At 35.0% G+C, this 18,108-nt stretch overlaps 1 protein-coding gene across 1 annotated transcript in view; it reads left to right on the forward strand.

The window, feature by feature from the left end:
• Nucleotides 1-11,485, forward strand: part of LOC136039374 (plexin-B-like) — a gene marked incomplete in the record, with an annotated part of 235,955 nt that extends 224,470 nt beyond the window's left edge. Inside the window, 4 exon segments of the mRNA XM_065723049.1 lie at nucleotides 2,202-2,421; nucleotides 4,972-5,340; nucleotides 7,429-7,600; nucleotides 9,817-11,485. Of these exon segments, the coding sequence (XP_065579121.1) occupies nucleotides 2,202-2,421; nucleotides 4,972-5,340; nucleotides 7,429-7,600; nucleotides 9,817-9,924 (869 nt within the window).
• Nucleotides 11,486-18,108: the final 6,623 nt, after the last annotated feature.

Below are 18,108 nucleotides of genomic sequence, written 5' to 3' on the forward strand. Positions count from 1 at the left end.
AGGTCTGCATGCAGAAATTCAGATTATGAACAGAGACTTATGATAAAATGGAACTTTCTAGGTTCATCGTCTACAAAGAGCTTCAGAAACTGAAAAGCAGTTGTGTATTTTAATTGAAAAGCAATTGTGAACCTACATTTTCTCGTTCCTGGATTAAAGGTCTCATATCTTATGACCAGCTGCAACCTGTTTCAAATGCTCCAAATCTTTCTAAGGTGGCAGAAACAATCATATACTGTGAGCTCGTGTCACAGGTCTCTACTTCCCTGGACCTGTCTGAAAGATGCCAGTGTTTACATAGTGTACTTTTTTTCTCCTCATTGTCCAATGAGATTTATTTCCTCCCAGATCAAGGAAGTGCGACTGTCGATTGACTTCTAGTCGAAAAGCCATTGACCTTGTTCATCATTCCATAGTATTTACAGCTTAGACCCAACTTAGTTCTTACGTCGGATTGTGAAATCTCTAGTTCAGACTAGTTATAAAAAAAGAAAAGAAAAACACGATTATAGATGAAGATTGAGTTTAGCCAGTTAGTTTCCAACATCAAAAGTTTCCTTTGGGTTATTTCCTTACAGATGTGCTTATTTTTCTTTCATTTCTTCGTGAAATTGAATTTTTGAACCTCTCATAAAACCCAATTGTTTTCTCTTTATAAAAAGAAAGAACTATTTCTGGCTTTATTGGAAGAGATTTGTAAACTATCTGGAAAAGAAAAGATGAAAGCTAGGTAAATTTTTTTAAGTATGGGCTCTAATTTTCTTTCTTTTTTTTTATAGAAACGCTATTTTGGAGTTACAGCAGAATGACTCCAGAAGGATACAAATTCATGAAATTTTCATCCTTCAGGCGCCTTCCCCATCAAACTGCTGCTACTCTAAAATATGTATATATCTCTAAATTATGTCTTGGCCGCTTTCATATGTCAAATATTGTGTATAAATATATATCTCTTAAACATATTTTGATTCTTTATTTTTATTTTGCTGTATTTTTACTGTGTGTTCCTTTCCCTTTTTCAATGTCTCGATATCAGAAGATATGTATAAATACACTCCTCCACCTACGCCACCCACCTACTGCAGCAATGCCGAAACTTCCTTTGGAAGAGTTTTCGAAAAAACCTGGGAATTAGAAACATGATAAACAGCAATGAAATTTTTATATTAGGGCCATATATTGTTCTTTATTCAAACCATTAGACGTGCTTCCAAACAACCCAAACTTGAAACAATCACTTTGTTCAAAAATTGAAATATTTGAACGATATCTAAATGCCATGAGTAGTGTGTTTCAAATAGATTAATATCTTCACGTATTGGATGAAGATTGCTATTTCTTTTCCCTCTAAGCTGTCTGAGTGTTTTCCCTCCTCTCCGCTATCCCCAAGCAAGTTACTAGGCTATCAGATGAAAATAAAAATAAGTCGAAAGGGCTGAATAATTTTAATAATTGTTGCAAAATCTAGAAAAGGAAAAACGCCGCTTCTTTCTAAGGTTGGAACATAAAATTAACTTCTTCAATGGCGGTTGCAAAGTAAAAGTAGCTGTGCCAATTAAAAATTGTCTTGTCAAGATTTAACTTAAATAATTAATTAGTGATATTAAAGCACTTATAAGTCGTATTAAGCCCAATAGAACATATTCATCATTTGTATGGCCATCTCTGTTAAGCTCCACATTGGAATAATTTTATTTTTATTCTTATTTTTTTCGATTTTCAATCTCTGACCATCCCTCTTGAATTGGATGATTAGTTAATGATGAAGTTATTTCATTTTCCTAAGGATTTTAACTCGAGCTTCCTTGTGAACGTTGGTTCTTTGGAACGGTCAACATTTATTCGAAAAGGAATTTAAAATAAAACCCACTCTTTGTGAAATAAATATCGTTTTATCGGCTGATCAGGGTTTTTATTTTAGTAGCTCTAACTATCCCTTTTCTTTGGACACAAAATAAAGAATGAATCAATAAATAAATTGGGAATTATCTTTTAAAACATAAATTAATAGATATAAAAAGACGAATAAAAGAAGGAGAGAAACATGAAAGGAAGAAAGACGAATGAGATAAAGAGGGGAATGGGACTACAAAATGGGACTACAAAATGGGACTAGTCTTTCCCTTATTTTTTTAAATAGTCCTCATTCCATCTTCAAACACATACGGAGTTGTTTCAAAACACCAATATTTTCATTACAGGTTTAGGTATATATACCCTCAACAGTTCTCATCATCCTACCTTGCACAATCATGGACATCAATTCCATCACCATCATCATCATATTATGGATGGTGGTAGTGGCACAATACCAACGTTTCACCTAATACGACCACCGCTAGATGAGCACTGTCATAAAGGTTGTCATAATGGAGAGGAGAGGAGTACACCCAAAGCTATACCTGAAATTTTTTTAACTAGGTAAATTGTCTTTTTCAGTTTTTTTTACTTTTTAGTTCTAATTTGGCCGTCTTTGTAAAGGGGCATATTCACAAGCAATAGCATTGTTTACAGTGGCGTCTATTGTCAAAGGCAGGGGGGATTGTGCTTTCTAAATTTCCCCTCCCCTTAGATTTTGCAAAATACATTTTTGGGGAGTATTTTCTTCTAAGAATGCCTTTTTACGGTATTTTCATTTGAGTGATTTAAAAATAACAAATTCCCCCTCCCCCTAGAATTTAGAACAAGTATTTTGCCACCCCCTCCCCCTAAATTTTTTTGAATTGCTTTTAACTCACCCTATTATAGTAGTATCTACCTTCCGAGTTGCAGATCAAAGATCTTCAAATGTGTTTCAGTTTTATTAAGCATGCAGTCGTGTTCAAAACTAAAGGTGTATATTTTCTCAAAATAAGGCAAAATCCTTTTAAAGAGGCACATTCTCGTCATTTGAGGTAGGAAAGATCGGCCACGATCCGGAACTGGAAAAGTGTTTATCTCCCTCCAGTCTAAAGACAAACTTCTATAGTTATGTGTAACATCTATTATAATGAAGCCATATTTTTCAGGTAAACTCCCTGATATATTTTAATTATTACTAAAACAATTCTCAAACTTTTCAACTAACATACCTTTGGCACTCGAGGTAATCCTTTGTTTTTTTTTTTTTTTTTTTTTTTTTTTTTTTTTTTTTTTTTTTTTTTTTTTTTTTTTTTTTTTTTTTGTTTTTTTTTTTTTTTTTTTTTACCCCATCGGAAAAGTTCTGCTTCTTTGATAGGCTTGTGGATTGTATGTTTTTGTTCATCGACCACCTTACTCTCTATCCATCGGATCTTAATGTCTATAAACCCGTTGGTAGCATACATTTCTGCTGTAATTTTAAAGTTGACGAGCAATCAATCTGTTGGGGAATATCCTGATTGGCTAGGCTTTAGTAAGTTTATACCTATTGAACACCAAATCCAGTTATGAATGATAGCTAAACCATTATTGTGGACACGCTTGGATTCAGTTTATTCCAAGAGCTAGCATTTGCTGAACCTCGGTGGTGGCGCAACCTCAATGTAAATGGCCCTTATTACACACCATTCACATTGATTTTTAAATTATGATTTGTCTAAGAGAGACCAGGATAATAGAGTTTTCAAATAAACGCTGACAATGTTGTATTTTTTTAAATACAATCTTCGCGTTCCACCAAACATGAAGATATGCCGCTAGTTCTTGTAATTTCTTCGTTTAATTCTCAGCTTTGAAGGTTTTCTTGTACCTTCGCTTGAACACTTCAGGAGAGAGGATTTTAGGGATTCCTCCTGCTGGGAGGCTATTTCAGATGGCCACGGATTGTTGGGTGAAGGAAATTCTTAGACATCCCTGACGGGGAAAATATTCACTCACTTGTTAATTTTATTCTCTTTTGTATCTCTGCTTTTTTTTAGTGTTGCTCGAATATTTTTATAATACTTTTAGTAGCTTTATGATATACAAATCAAATTATGTGCTTGAAACGCTTATAGTTGTGAACGAGTTTTTAACATTCAAATTGTATCTTGACAGACTGGGAGTGACCTAATGAGGTACTATAGTTTTTATTAAGGTTTTTTTGCTTTAAGGAATCCGAATGGCACACGTGTGCACACAATAGTTGGCAAATAATTAAAGCATAATAATGTTCAATAATTGAGGGGGGAGATTTGGATTCCTCTTCCCCTTCTATCCATATGTTTCTACTTCAGAATTTTGCTGGAAAACAAGGAATCAATTTTGAATAAGATAATTTCTTAACCGCCATCTACTTTGGTAATTTATAGAAAGCGACAAGTTTCTTCATTTTTTAATCTTTAGTTCACAGAAATGCACAATAATTATCAACATTTGTCAGCGTTGCATACAGGGCTTAAACTGGTGTCATTACTAGCCATGTTACAACATCAGTTTTGGGATTCGTTCATACCTTTATGAACAATATTAGAAGCCCAGACCACATAGCCTTGATTTTATTAGTTTCCATTATGCTATTTAAGCTAGGTATGAGTAAGTTGCTATATTGACGGAAACAGTATGGCTAATGCTGGGGCTGCTTAGCCCTGAGGCGCATTGAGGAGTTGCCTTGAGGACCATCCCAGTCTGTAAGTACTCTATGTGTTGCTTTATCCAGGTCCAGTGACGCCATAACAACAGCAACGGTCACATATCACTTGTATCAGATACATGTAGTTGTTCGTATCAATTCCCAAACTAACTGTCATTTTTTCTTTTTCTATTCTTTAGTGTGCGATAGATCTTTGAATGCAGAACTCTGCACGTGTATACACGAATTCTATTTGCGGATATTCAGAAGCAATTTACAGTACATTACAGGAATAATTGTAAAAACCATCCTACTTTGGAATCCAAACCCCAACTCCTGTGTACGTGCCTAAACGAGCGTATGCATGTTTTTCCAACGCAGTAGTCTCTGTGTAATTTATTTTTTTCTTCTTGTTTTGTATCGTCATTTTCAATGTGATTTACAATTTTCGTCTCTTTCAGGTTATTGTCAACCAAAGGGACAATCGAAAAGTTTGTTACAGATTTCTTCCGTATAATATTAACAGTCGATAATGACTTACCCCCTGCAATTAAATGGTTATTTGACTTGCTTGATGAAGGGGCCAAAAAGCACAATATATTAGACCCTGAAGTACTACACGCCTGGAAATCAAATAGTTTACCCCTTAGATTCTGGGTGAACTTCATCAAAAATCCAGACTTTGTTTTCGATGTCAACAAAACACCCACTGTTGATGCCTCGTTGTCCGTGATAGCCCAGACGTTTATGGACGCCTGCTCATCTTCAGAACATCGCCTTACCAAAGACTCACCGTCGAATAAACTCTTATTTGCCAAAGACATTCCAAGGTAACTTTGTTTTCTAATCTTTAGATGTGTATTCATTTGACCCTTGACTGGAGCTTGGGCGGGGGAGGAGCTTATCAGATTTTATGGAGGGAGTACGTTCTAAACTACTTGTTTAGGTGCAAAGCATCCCCTCCCTTCTGCAGCTATTTGAGTAAATGACCTATTTACCCATGAAAATTATGAATTTAGTCTTGAAAAATGGATAAATCGAAAAATAAAGGTATGGCTGACTGAAGAGTGTCTGCTAGTTCAGGTAAACTTTGTGCCTTGTTTTGCTTGGACTTGACTGGTTTTTACAGCCTTGGTGTAGTCACAGCATGAATGCTTTCTGAGCAAGCAAATAGCTGCTGAAGCGGGAGAGATATTTTAGACTAAAACCTACTGTAGGTTCGTACTGTAGTCCGTTGTGGTCCGTTGTAAACCTACTGTAGTCCGCTGATTTTGAATTAAAATCGAATAGTTTTGGGTATCAAACCATGGCTAATTGTAGAAAAAAGCCACGACAGATAGTCAAAATAGAATTAACATCAAAGACAGAAATAAAATCAAGTAGTTGTGGGCATCAAGCCATGACTAATTGTAGAAAAAAGCCACGACAGATAGTCCGATTGAGTGAGAGGCAAATTTGGCATTAACTCCCTTATTAGGATTATATAAAAATGATGTTAGTTCATTTGTTAATAGATAAGTCTATCTTTTATCCGTCCATGCATCATTCCTAGGGCAGGAAAAATAAGGTAGATATTCATAGAGCTAAGATGGTCATAGAATCTATATTTTTCCAAGTGTTTGGTTAAATGGCACGACTAAACGGCGGGAGTAAGTATACCTCTCTTGTTGGACCAATACTTGTATTAAAACCGAATTAAAATTAATTAAAATCGAATATATCAAATAAAATCGAATGAAACAAAATTAAAAGAATTTGAGTTAAAATTGAATAGTTGTGGCCATCTATTCAAACATGGCTAATTGTAGAAAAAGTCAAGACAGATAGTCCGATTCAGTGAGAGGCAAATCTGGCATTAATCCCCCTTATTAGTGGGATTGTATAAAAATGATGTTAGTTCATTTGTTAATAGGGGGCAGCATGTCGCAGTGGGCAGTAAGAGCCAGGATTACCACACTGGCTCTTTGACTGAGATGCTCTGGTTGCAAATGCCGTTGATTTTTTTTTTTATTAAAATCACCTTGGTGGAAGTGAATAAATACATGAGAGCCATATAGACATATAGGTTGTGGTAAAGTTGCCATTTTTCAAACTCAAACGATTTTGTTGTCAATCGCCTTACACGATCGTGCCGATCAGTGGCAGGTTTTGTCACAAGAAAAGATAAGGCATAAAACATATAATAATCACAGTTATAGCCATCGTCATACAAATTTATATGCAAGCTTGAAATGACATAGAGTTAAACTAAAGCCTACAACTTTTGTGTGTCCAACTTTCTGAAAAAAAAAAAGAATCAAGTTCAAATTAAAACAAAAACAACAACTTTAAAATCAACAATCAATAAAAAGAGCAATTAATTAAAACAAATATTTATGTAAAATTATTGACCAGTGAGTGTAGCATTAATTTGTAATTTTCGATAAGCTTTAACGAAAACAAGTAGCCTACATGTGTGCCGAATTCAGGCCTGGGAGCTATGTAACACGTACATCTCAGGCTCATCACACCAACATTTCCTTCCTGGCAAGAACCTTGCAAACATAACGAATAAATGTTCAGTTTTAATATATATTTTCATATTGAATTTTTTATATATATTTTTTCTATATTAAATTTTTTATATTTTGAATTTTTATTATTGTAGTCCCATTCCCCTCTTTATCTCACTCATCTTTCTTCCTTTCACGTTTCTCTCCTTCTTTTATTTGTCTTTCTATATCTATTAATTTACGTTTCATAAAGATAATTCCTAATTTATTTATTCATTCATTCTTTTTGTGTCCATCCTTCTCTACCCTTATTGTCTCTACTCTCACCACAACATGCTTATTTTTTCTACATGTATTATCTCTTGTTCTTTTGATGGTTTAGTATATTAACTTGACATGTGATTTTAACAATTTGATGGTTTTCAGGTTTCGGGAAATGGTTAGTAATTTCTATGGTGATGTGTCCGTAATGCCAGCCGTCGCTGAGCAAGAAATGAACTCTTGGATGCAACAATTATCCGTATCACATTTGGGTGTCTTTGACACGAACGCTGCCTTGAAAGAACTTTACATATATGTCGATAAATATAGAGAGCAGGTTTGTCACTTGTATTTTTTTTTTAATGGATATCAAAGAGATTTGAAATCACAAAGTTCCATTGGAAAAATAGTCTTAAACAACGAAAAATTGTGAAAATTTAATGGTATATATTATGGTACATATAATGGTATAATACCGTATAGGTTTGAAAATTAATGATAAAAATAAATGAGAGCGAAAATGATGGTGGGTAACGAGAAAAGCGATCTAGTGGGTAGCTTCAATTACATAGATATTAATAAATATTAATTAATAATTATATTATAATAATTATAATAATATAATATTAATTAATAAATATGAATTAATAAATATATATAAATTATTAATAAAGATGATGGATGCAGGGAAGTTTGGAAGACTAGGAAGATAAGTCTGCAAACTAAGATTAGAACATTAGAAGCTACATATTAGAAGTAGGATTCTGAAACGTGGGTGCATCAAACGACGGAGGAGGATTTGTTAAATGTTTTCCAGAGGAATTGTCTGTGTATTATTTTAGCTACTCGTCTGACTGATCGTATTTCAAACATTAAGCTGCTTGAAAAATGTGGTTCTATCTATCCACTTTCTATGGCTATAGGAGACAAAGGTTAAGGTGACTAGAACACGTTCTGCAGAAGAAAGATAGCATATTGCCAAAGATTGTCCCTGTTGGCCAACCATCTAGGGTCAAACGAAAAGCAGGTCGCTCCCAATAGGATGGGAGTATGTTTTGAGAAACGTTTAATGGAAATCGGAACTTATTTAGAGGGTGTAAAGGGGGAGCATTTGAATAGATTGGGATAGAGAACGACCGTGCCTAGTGGGCCAGGTGGCGTGGTGCAGCAGTTAGTTGTTAGCAGTAGTAGTTGTAGAATATCCGAATAAAAAATAATAGGAAGTATTCGTAAAATTATAAACCAAGTGGAGACTAGTTAATTGATAATACGTATTATAATAAATGAACATATATTTATGTAAAAATAATAAATAAACAAACTGGAAAATCTATATAGTATTCTAATCTATATAAAATTTCCCAAAATTGACTGGCCTCGTATAAGGTTCAGCGTTGTCAATTCCTTCATTTGGGTGTGCTGGAGATTAGTGAATGTCTATGTTCATTGAATTTGAAGATGGTGGGTTTTAGGGTCATCTGAGTAAGAGGCTGCTGAATGCTGTGTCACCTGATGAAATTTGAGAATTGTTGACCCACTTTACCAGATCCAATTCCAAATAGGAATCAAACACTGAAATTGTACATTTTTGTACACTAACAAGTAAACTCAGGGAACTAATTCCTTTAATATGTTTTCTAAAAATGAACATCGTACAGGGACTTTACTCATGCGTTTTAGAATATAACTGTGTTATACGTTATGAATAAGTACGTTAATTGAAATTTAACTTTTGCGTTAAAACGAAATGAATACTTTTAATTAAGACAGTGAAACAAAAAAAAATCATGAAAAAATATGTATGTCCGAAAGCCTTCATCAACGGAAAAAGGGAAAAAAAATTAAAGCTCGAGAAAATTACATGAAAACATGAAAAAAAAAATCCATACAATAAAAGTAAAATGTAATTGAAAAGGCAGTGTTTTAGCCAAATAGCCAATTACAGCCCGAAAACAATTTGACGCTAGTCAATGGGTACCTGAAGCCGAGCGAGCATTTTTTGTTTTACGTTCAATAAATTTTTATTAAAATGCTTAGAAATTCTGTGCGTAGTTTCAACAAGTCTACACTGCTTTTTTCAGGGTTGGGGGATCGTTGGAGCTGTCAAGATTTTTGTTTAGATAAGGGGTTAAGCGGACTTGTTTTGCGTGGGGGAAGCAAGAAATTTTTGCGAGCCGAGGTAAATGTTAGGTAATGTTTCATTAAAGATCATTAAATATAATATTTTTTTTTTGTCTTTTATGAAAGCTTTGTGTTTAATGATTATCCCTAGACGGGAGCATTGGATTTCTTGCTGAAACTTTTGTTGCATTTTGCAGATTACCTCTTTTATGTTAAATAACGAAAAGGTAGAATCAAACAACTGGAATTATTATATTGTGTTCCTTTGAAAAATCCTCTTTAAATGGAACGCATATTGTTTTAAAGATTTACCCCATCAACTAGATTTTGCTTTTTTTTATGAATCCTCGTTGCTGTTTTTCTTTTAATTCAGTGTTGTTTTTTCTTTTTGTTTATTAACTAAGAATAATAATTAACTTCCTTTTATTTTAGATTTTGGAAAATTTGGAATCGGATATTTACTGCCGAAAGATGCATTTGACTCATAAATTGGAGAATATTTCTTGCACAATGGAAGGCGAAGAAACATCCACGTGTTAAGTTTTTTCAATTGAAGAACTCGAAGAACTTAACAGTGTTAAGTTCTTTAAGTTCTTTATAGTGAACTTTATTTTGTTCTGTTTTGCATAAAAAGGATGTACTCAGTCATTTCGTGGCTGGTACTCAAAGCTGTGATATTTTTGTACTATTTGCCAATATTGACAATACTTCTCGGCAAATTAATGAGTCAGCAGTTTTTTTTGTTTTTTTTTTATGAGAGTGCCTCATTATGCGCAGTGTAAATCAGTATGAATTATTTGAATTTGTTTTTTAGAAAATTATGCACTAATGTATTTCCCCAGTCATTTTCCACGACCCATTTGTATAACAGAGAATTGCGTTATATTTCCTTCTTCCACTAGAAAATGTTCTATAGTTTGAAATCCTATAGATTGTTTCATGAATGTCATTGCAGTTATATAGTATGCTGATGTGATCAATATCTGGCCAGCCTTTGTACCTTTGTTAAAGGGTCGCATTTGCTTAAATTTGAATCCCGATAACACAGGTCACTGCTACCTTAAATAGATACATGGTCTTAGTTTGTGCTAAGCCCTAGCTTTTCCCTATGATTCCCTGTGTGGTGCTCGATTAGGGAAGCTGTAGCCTCCCACGCGTTCTCTACACGGGGGTTTTCTAGAACGGATTTCCCAGTCATACTGAAAACATAGAGTTTGTTTGATTCGTAAATATTACCGGATATTGCCAAAACAATATCTTTAAAACTGATCGTATATTTCAAAAAGGCTTGATAAATACAGTTTTGGGCGAAAGCACTTAAATTTTATGACGCTATGATTAATTCTTAAGAATTTGAAAGATGAACTTGAAATACTCAATATGCGGTATAGACAATTCTATGTTTTATAACCAAGGTTCTGTTCAGGTGTTGTAATCTTTTGTTTGTGTGGCCATCATTAAAATACATATCTGTAATGGTCAAAATGATAATTAGATAAATGGTAAAGTATTGACAAAATAGGCTACTAATCAATAATCAACCAAAATTTTCGGTCGATGTTATATTGTTATTCAACATAATTTTTGAGAACTTGTAATTACTGTTTTACACTGTGTTTTAAACAATCGAATTTACTTATAAAGAAGCTAATTATGTTTATTTACATCCAGGGCTGCTACCCATTTTTGATTTTTTGTTTATACAAACTTGGCTGAATTCATTTTATGATATTTAAAATCAAACTTGGCTTTCTGAAAGGTGAAAATTAGATGTCTATATATTTATTAATTTAATTTTAAGTCTTGAATTTTATCCAACGCTGGGTTAAACTATTTTGAGCAACAAAATATAAAATTAAATGTGACCAAAACAGAAATGAAATGTCTAACAATATCATTCTAGCAGGAACATTGTTGAGGTGGCAACCCTGGCCATATGAAAATTGGATTTACTATTAAAGAAGTTTGTTTTTAATTTTCTAGTCAAGTTTATTAGAAATTTGGCAGAAAGCCATATTTTTTTTTCTTACTGTTATAAACATGTACTTAGTGTGTATTTAATTATGTACAGATAAACGAAAGTAAATTATGTTGATTATGATTTTCTGTTTATTTATTGAAAACTGACTCAGGTCTCTCCAGCTAACATTTGATGGGTGGGAAGTGTGTATCATTTTAGAAGATCAACATTTGTTATTACGTCTCTTGAATTTGCATATGCTCACCCCTAAATTTCCTGAAAATGTTAGAGTTCTTCCGAATAAAAGTACAAATAATACACTTTTATGTTAGATTTTGTAAGGAACAAAAAGAAATCACAAATTTATCAGAACTTCTTACCTCACCCTTTACCCTCATGGCTATCTTTTCTTCTTTAAATATTAATTCCTAAACGATACTGATTAAGTTACAGTATACCCCGCCCTTTTTCTCTTCTAGTGACAAATAGACAGCTTTCTATTTAATCTTTTTCAAGGGATAATAAAGATCCCAAATTTTTTTTTTTTTGGGGGGGGGGGTAAACATTCAATCAAATTTATCTATTTTAGCACTAGTTCCATAAAGTTCTCACTCCTGGTGGATTCATGATCCCCTTGAAAATGGTGCCCATTAAACTAGCTACTAGACGAGCCAGAGGGCAAATTTTGATTGCTTTTCTAGACGAGAATGTAGATGGGGGTATGAGAATTTAATAATGCGTTTCGTCTGAAGCTTCCTTCGAAAATATTTAAACATATAACACTGTAGTTTCCCTTTTTTTAATTCTCTGGAGTCTTTTTAACTTCTCGAATCAATTGACTGACTAGGTTCGAACTGACTAAGGTTCGTTTTACTGTCAAAGGATTTTTCTTAATTTAATTTAAAATGGAGGAAGAAGGACAAAGGAAGAGTGTGTGGATCTGTGTTGGCCTCAGGTGGTTTGGTGCTGCAGTGGGTTGTTAGTAGTAGTAATAATAGATTTGAAATGAACGATCAACATGACTTCCAATCTGAATTTCATGAAAATTTATTTTAAAAAACCTGGTAAAGAATCGAGATAACCTTCATTTGACGATTTAGCACTGCTTACTACGGACACTAATCCCCCATTACCACCATTATTAACACGTGTTATTACCATTTACAACACGGTTTTGTATCTGACTGATCAATCATATTGACCAATTTGGAGATTGGTTAATAGTAAAGTTAATGAAATTAACTTATTTTATGAAGAACTAGCTTACTTTATGAGTTGTATAGTACGAACTGGTAAGTTATAAATTGTGTGATTGAAGACCCGAATACAAGAATTCAATAATCCCTTATAATAGTTTTGACCCAGTTTTACAGAAATGCAAAGGGGCGAGCCGATTTTTCGTCTTTTTCTGCTTTTAAGTAAATTGTATCTCCTGTGAAATGTGACTTGCGAAGAGGCAGTGGGGCGTCGGTGAAATATATTCCCAAAACACAACACAAGTAATATTTGTGCTTGGGGTTGACCAGAAAGAATAAAAAATATTCTAAAGCTATTTATGGCATTCTAAAAGATTCGGCGACAATTTTAAAAACAGCAACCTCAATCCAGGAAACGGGTGTAAAATTAGGACGTAAAAAAAAAACAAATTTTGGTTTTCTATCTTGGAAGACTCACTTTTTATCTGTATATTTTTTCTATTTTTCTATGTGAGCTCTATGAGAAAAATTAAGCATATTTTGTTTTAATCAGTGTCGATGATCCAGTCAAAAGATGCAGGATAAATGGAGAAATGGGTGCTCCAAAAACGGAGAAGGATTTGCTTGATATTTTCCAGAGAAATTACCTAAGGATTGTTTTGGGTACCCGTCTGATTGACCGTATCTCAAACAGTAAGCTGTACGAAAATGGGTTTCAATCCCGTTTCCTACGATTAGAAGGCCAAGACACGCTTTGTGGATGATGGGTGACAGATTGTCACAGATCGTCTTTGTTGGCCAAAACAAAATCTAGGTCGTCCCCGAATGGGTCGGAGGATGTCGTAAGAAAGATTCGAGGAATATGGTAACTTCTTGGGAGGGTGTAAAGAGGGAGGCTTTGAATAGTTTGGGATGGGGGAGAAAAGCCCTTAGCTGTGTGGGCCTCAGGTGGCTGCTCGGTGCTGCAGTGAGTTGTTAGTAGCAGCAGTAGTGAAAAATGCAAGCAACAACTGAAATCTACAAACGAATTAATAAGTTTTTTTTTGTTATTTATTTGTCATAAGAAGTAAAAAAGAAATACAAAACACTGTTGAGTGTGGGGAAATGAATGGAACGACACGATAGTCAAAAATTGGTGTAATTTTACGTGATTGTGAGGGGGGGGGGCAAGATGTAGTTTTCAAAATCTAGGCAGGGAAAATGACCCCCCTCCAGAATTGATGCCTATGGCCAACCAAAAAATAAAATGTGTAATAATTGAAAACACCAGCCAAAATATATGGAGAAAGCACACCACCTTGTCAGGAACCCATTTTAATTACTATTCACTCGTTCATAGCCAATAACAATTGCCCTAGCCGCTAGGATAACTGAGGCATGCAATTGATTTGAGCAAACAGAATTGCGATATTAACATCTTCATAAGCTTGAGAGAATACTAAATTATGAGAGGCTCATCTATAGATTTAGTGAAAAAGTAGAACTTTGTTAGAAGGTGAATTCCGCATGAGATCATAATTTTGGGGAGCAAAATGTATTCTAAACCTGCTTAAAGATAGGAAATAGTAGTGGAGCAGTAGCTAAAACAAGACTTGGGATTCTTACCACACTTTAGGACAGACTCAGCACTACCCACAAGAAAACAATCAGGAACCAGTGGCTGACCCACATCTGAGAAAAAGCTGTATGTGGTTAAAAAGAGCAGACCAATCAGCACATAAAAGACAAAAGCAAATACCATCCGGCCATCATTATCATCAATTTCCTGAAAAAACATAGTAGACTTCGCCACTTTATATAGATAGGACTTATAGCCTGCAAAACTGTAGATGGTAGAAACTGTATTAGCACTGAATTTCGGCATTAAAGTTTCCAAGAACTTGAGCTAATGATTTTAACTTAAGAGGCTCCAAGCAGTAGGTTAAACTGTGTCACAAGAGAGCAGTTAATTATACTCATCGCAAGGTTCAATACCTTAGACAAGATAGCCATTCCCAAACAAGACCTGTGTTCATCGTTTGCGTTTTATTTAAAAAAAAAAAAAGAAGATGGACAATTACAAGCAGCCCATGTGCGTAACCGCAATTTGTCGTTATTTTCGTTAATTTACAGTTGAATTTCAGAAAATTTGAATGCTCAATGTTTCCAGTGTATTTAGTCTACAAAATTATGTATATGGACACCAAGGCCGTATCCCCTGGGGGGGAGGGTCTGTGGAAGGATTTTCTGCAGGGAAAATTTCTCGTCGGGAGGAAAATATCTGGGGATTTTCAACGAAAAATCTTATACAAGGGAGGGGGATTTCCTGGCACGACTTGAAAAAAAACGGTAAGAATTTCAATACAAAACACAAGTTTTCTCAACTGAAAGTAAAGAGCAATCTTGAAACTTGAAATGTACAGAAATTACTCGGTATATGAAGGGGACTACCCACTCCATATCCCTGCTCTTTCCGTTCAAGTTTTACTTTGTTTCTCAGTTCTTAAAAACGACTCCTGAAACACAGAGGCTATTGAATCTGACTGAGAAGTGTTTTTAAAAAGCTCAATGATTTTAGCATCAAGAGCAAAGGCTGAAGAAGGATCATTCATTATTTATACCTCTTACATATAAGGTTTCCCTCCTTTTTCGAAAATTAGGCGAATTTTTGCGTTTGATTGGTAATGTGAAAATTAACGAATTTTATATATTTGAAACCTATTGTTATTAATATTTGAAACTTATAGTGTTTATATATTTTGAATCTACTTTTATTAAAATTCTGTTTTTAACAGTTTCAGTAACTATTGGGCCGAATCGCTCCTTACTTACAGTTCATTACCATGAGCTGTTTGATTGGAAAATGCGATATCAAGCTGCTTAGCGGTAACGCATAAGTTTGTGTTAATTATATAGGCTTCCTGTGTTTTGATTGATTTTGTTTATGAATAAATTTTCCTGAAAAGGACGATACAGAAAAAGAAGAGTGTAAATAAAAGCCAAATATTTTGTAAGGATTTAACATGGGAAGGATCATCTAAACAACTCATACCGGGGAAAACCGTTTGATCATGTGCGAAAAAAGTTCTTTTATATATCCGCTTTAATAAGACGCCAAATAAATCATTCCAGCGAAAAATCTCTCTTCCGTTTTTATGTATGCAAGAAATGTTCCCCTCTAGACTCAGTTTATAAGTATACCTAAGAACTCACACTGGGTTTGAGTGCGACATGTCACTCAAAACTCCAGTTTAATGCAACACAACTCATGTATAAGATGGTTAGAAGAATCCATAGTCCTACCCGCCTCTTCCTATTTCCAAATTGTCCTGATTTTTCAATATGTTTCAACAATTATGTTTGTGTAAGTCTTCAGCTTTGAAATTTCCAGTCCGATTAATCAAGTTTAATTTTAAACATGCTTAGTGTTATAATCTTTTTTTTATTCCTAAATTCGCGGTGCCAGGTACAATCTTATATCTGAATTGCCGCTAGTCTTTTATCGAGGTTAATATAACCAGGAAAAATACACCTTGTCAGGTGATTATCCCAACAAAGACAAAGAGATCCAAAGGCAAGTGCATTACTTCGATGGATAACGGATACAAAACATCTTTCACCCGTCTCCAGCATTGGATGTGGTGCTCCGACATAGGTTAGGCTTATGATGGGTTTGGAGCTGAGCAAAACCAGTCATAAATAGCACTCGTAGTCGTCATTGGATGATTACAATGGTGAACAACAGCTAAGAGCTCATATGGCACTTGTGACGAGGCAAGAAGAGCTAAGAGCCAAGAGATCATATGGTATGAGCTCTAACAAAATTCTATGAATCAATAGATTGATTTAAGAAGGAAAATAAGAGGCTTAATGCCGGTCAGGATTTAAAATAAGAGCTCTGAGTCATGATGTCCTTCTAAATATCAAAATTCATTAAGATCCGATCACCCACTCGTAAGTTATGAATACCTAATTTTTTCTAATTTTTCCTCTCCCTTTAGCCCCCCAGATGGTCGAATCTGGGAAAACGACTTTATCAAGTCAAATTGTGCAGCTCCCTGACACGCCTATCAATTTTCATCGTCCTAACACGTCCAGAAGCACCAAACTCGCCAAATCACTGAACCCCTCCACCCAACTCCCCCAAAGAGAGTGAATCCAGTACGATTCTGTCAATCACGTATCAAGGACATTTGTTTATTCTATCCACCAAGCTTCATCCCGATTCCTACACTCCAACTGTTTTTCCAAGATTTCCCCCTCCAACTCCCCCCAATGTCAAACGATCTGGTCGGGATTTGAAATGAGAGCTCTGAGACATGATTTCTTTCTAAAAATCAAATTTCATTAAGATCCGATCATCTATTCGTAAGATAAAAATACCCCAATTTTCACGTTTTTCAAGAATTCCGGTTCCCCCCTCCAACTCCCCCCAACGTCACAGGATCTGGTCGGAATTTAAATAAGAACTTCAAAGCACAAAATCCTTCTAAATATCAAATTTCATTAAGATCTGGTCACCCTTTCGTAAGTTACAAATTACCCCCCCCCTCCAATTCCACCAAAGAGAGCAGATCCGGTCCGGTTATGTCAGTCACAAATCTTAGACAGGTTTTTGTTCTTCCCATCCAGTTTCATCCTGATCTCACCGCTTTAAGTATTTTCTAAGATTTCCGCCCCCCCCCCCTCAACTGCCCCCTCCCCCCAATTACGTTTGATCCGGTTGAGATTTAAAATAAGAGATCTGAGTTACGAGGTCCTTCTAAATATGAAGTTTCATGAAGATCCGATCACTCCTTCGTAAGTTAAAAATACGTCATTTTTCTTAATTTTCAGAATTAACCCCCCCCCCCCCCAATAGATCGGATCCATTCCAATTATATAAATCATGTATGTAAGACATCTGCTTATTTTTCCCACCAAGTTTCATCCCGATCCCTCCAATCTAAGCGTTTTCCATGATTTTAGGTTCCCCCACGCCAAACTTCCCCCAACGTCACCAGATCCAGTCAGGATTTAAAATAAGAGCTTTGAAACACGATATCCTTTTAAATACCAAATTTCATTGAGATCCGGTAACCCGTTCGTAAGTTAAAAATACCTCATTTTTTTCTAATTTTTCAGAATTAACCCCTCCCCCAACTACCCCAAAGAGAGCGGATCCGTTCCGGTTATGTCAATCATGTATTTAGGACTCGTGATTATTTTTTCCACCAAGTTTCATCCCGATCCCTCCATTCTAAGTGTTTTTCAAGTTTTACGTTTCCCCCTCCCAACTCCCCCCCCCCAATGTCACCAGATCTGGTCGGGTTTAAAATAAGAGCTCTGAGCCACGATATCCTTCTAAATATCAAATTTCATTGAGATCCGATCACCTGTTCGTAAGTTAAAAATACCTCATTTTTTCTAATTTTTCATAAATAACCCCCCCCCCAACTATCCCAAAGAGAGCGGATCCGTTCCGGTTATGTCAATCATGTATCTAGGACTCGTGATTATTTTTTCCACCAAGTTTCATCCCGATCCCTCCACTCTAAGTGTTTTCCAAGTTTTAGGTTTCCCCCTCCAAATCCCCCCAATGTCATCAGA

The sequence above is a fragment of the Artemia franciscana genome, chromosome 19, assembly GCF_032884065.1.
Source record: "Artemia franciscana chromosome 19, ASM3288406v1, whole genome shotgun sequence".
Taxonomy (NCBI): Eukaryota; Metazoa; Arthropoda; class Branchiopoda; order Anostraca; family Artemiidae; genus Artemia; species Artemia franciscana.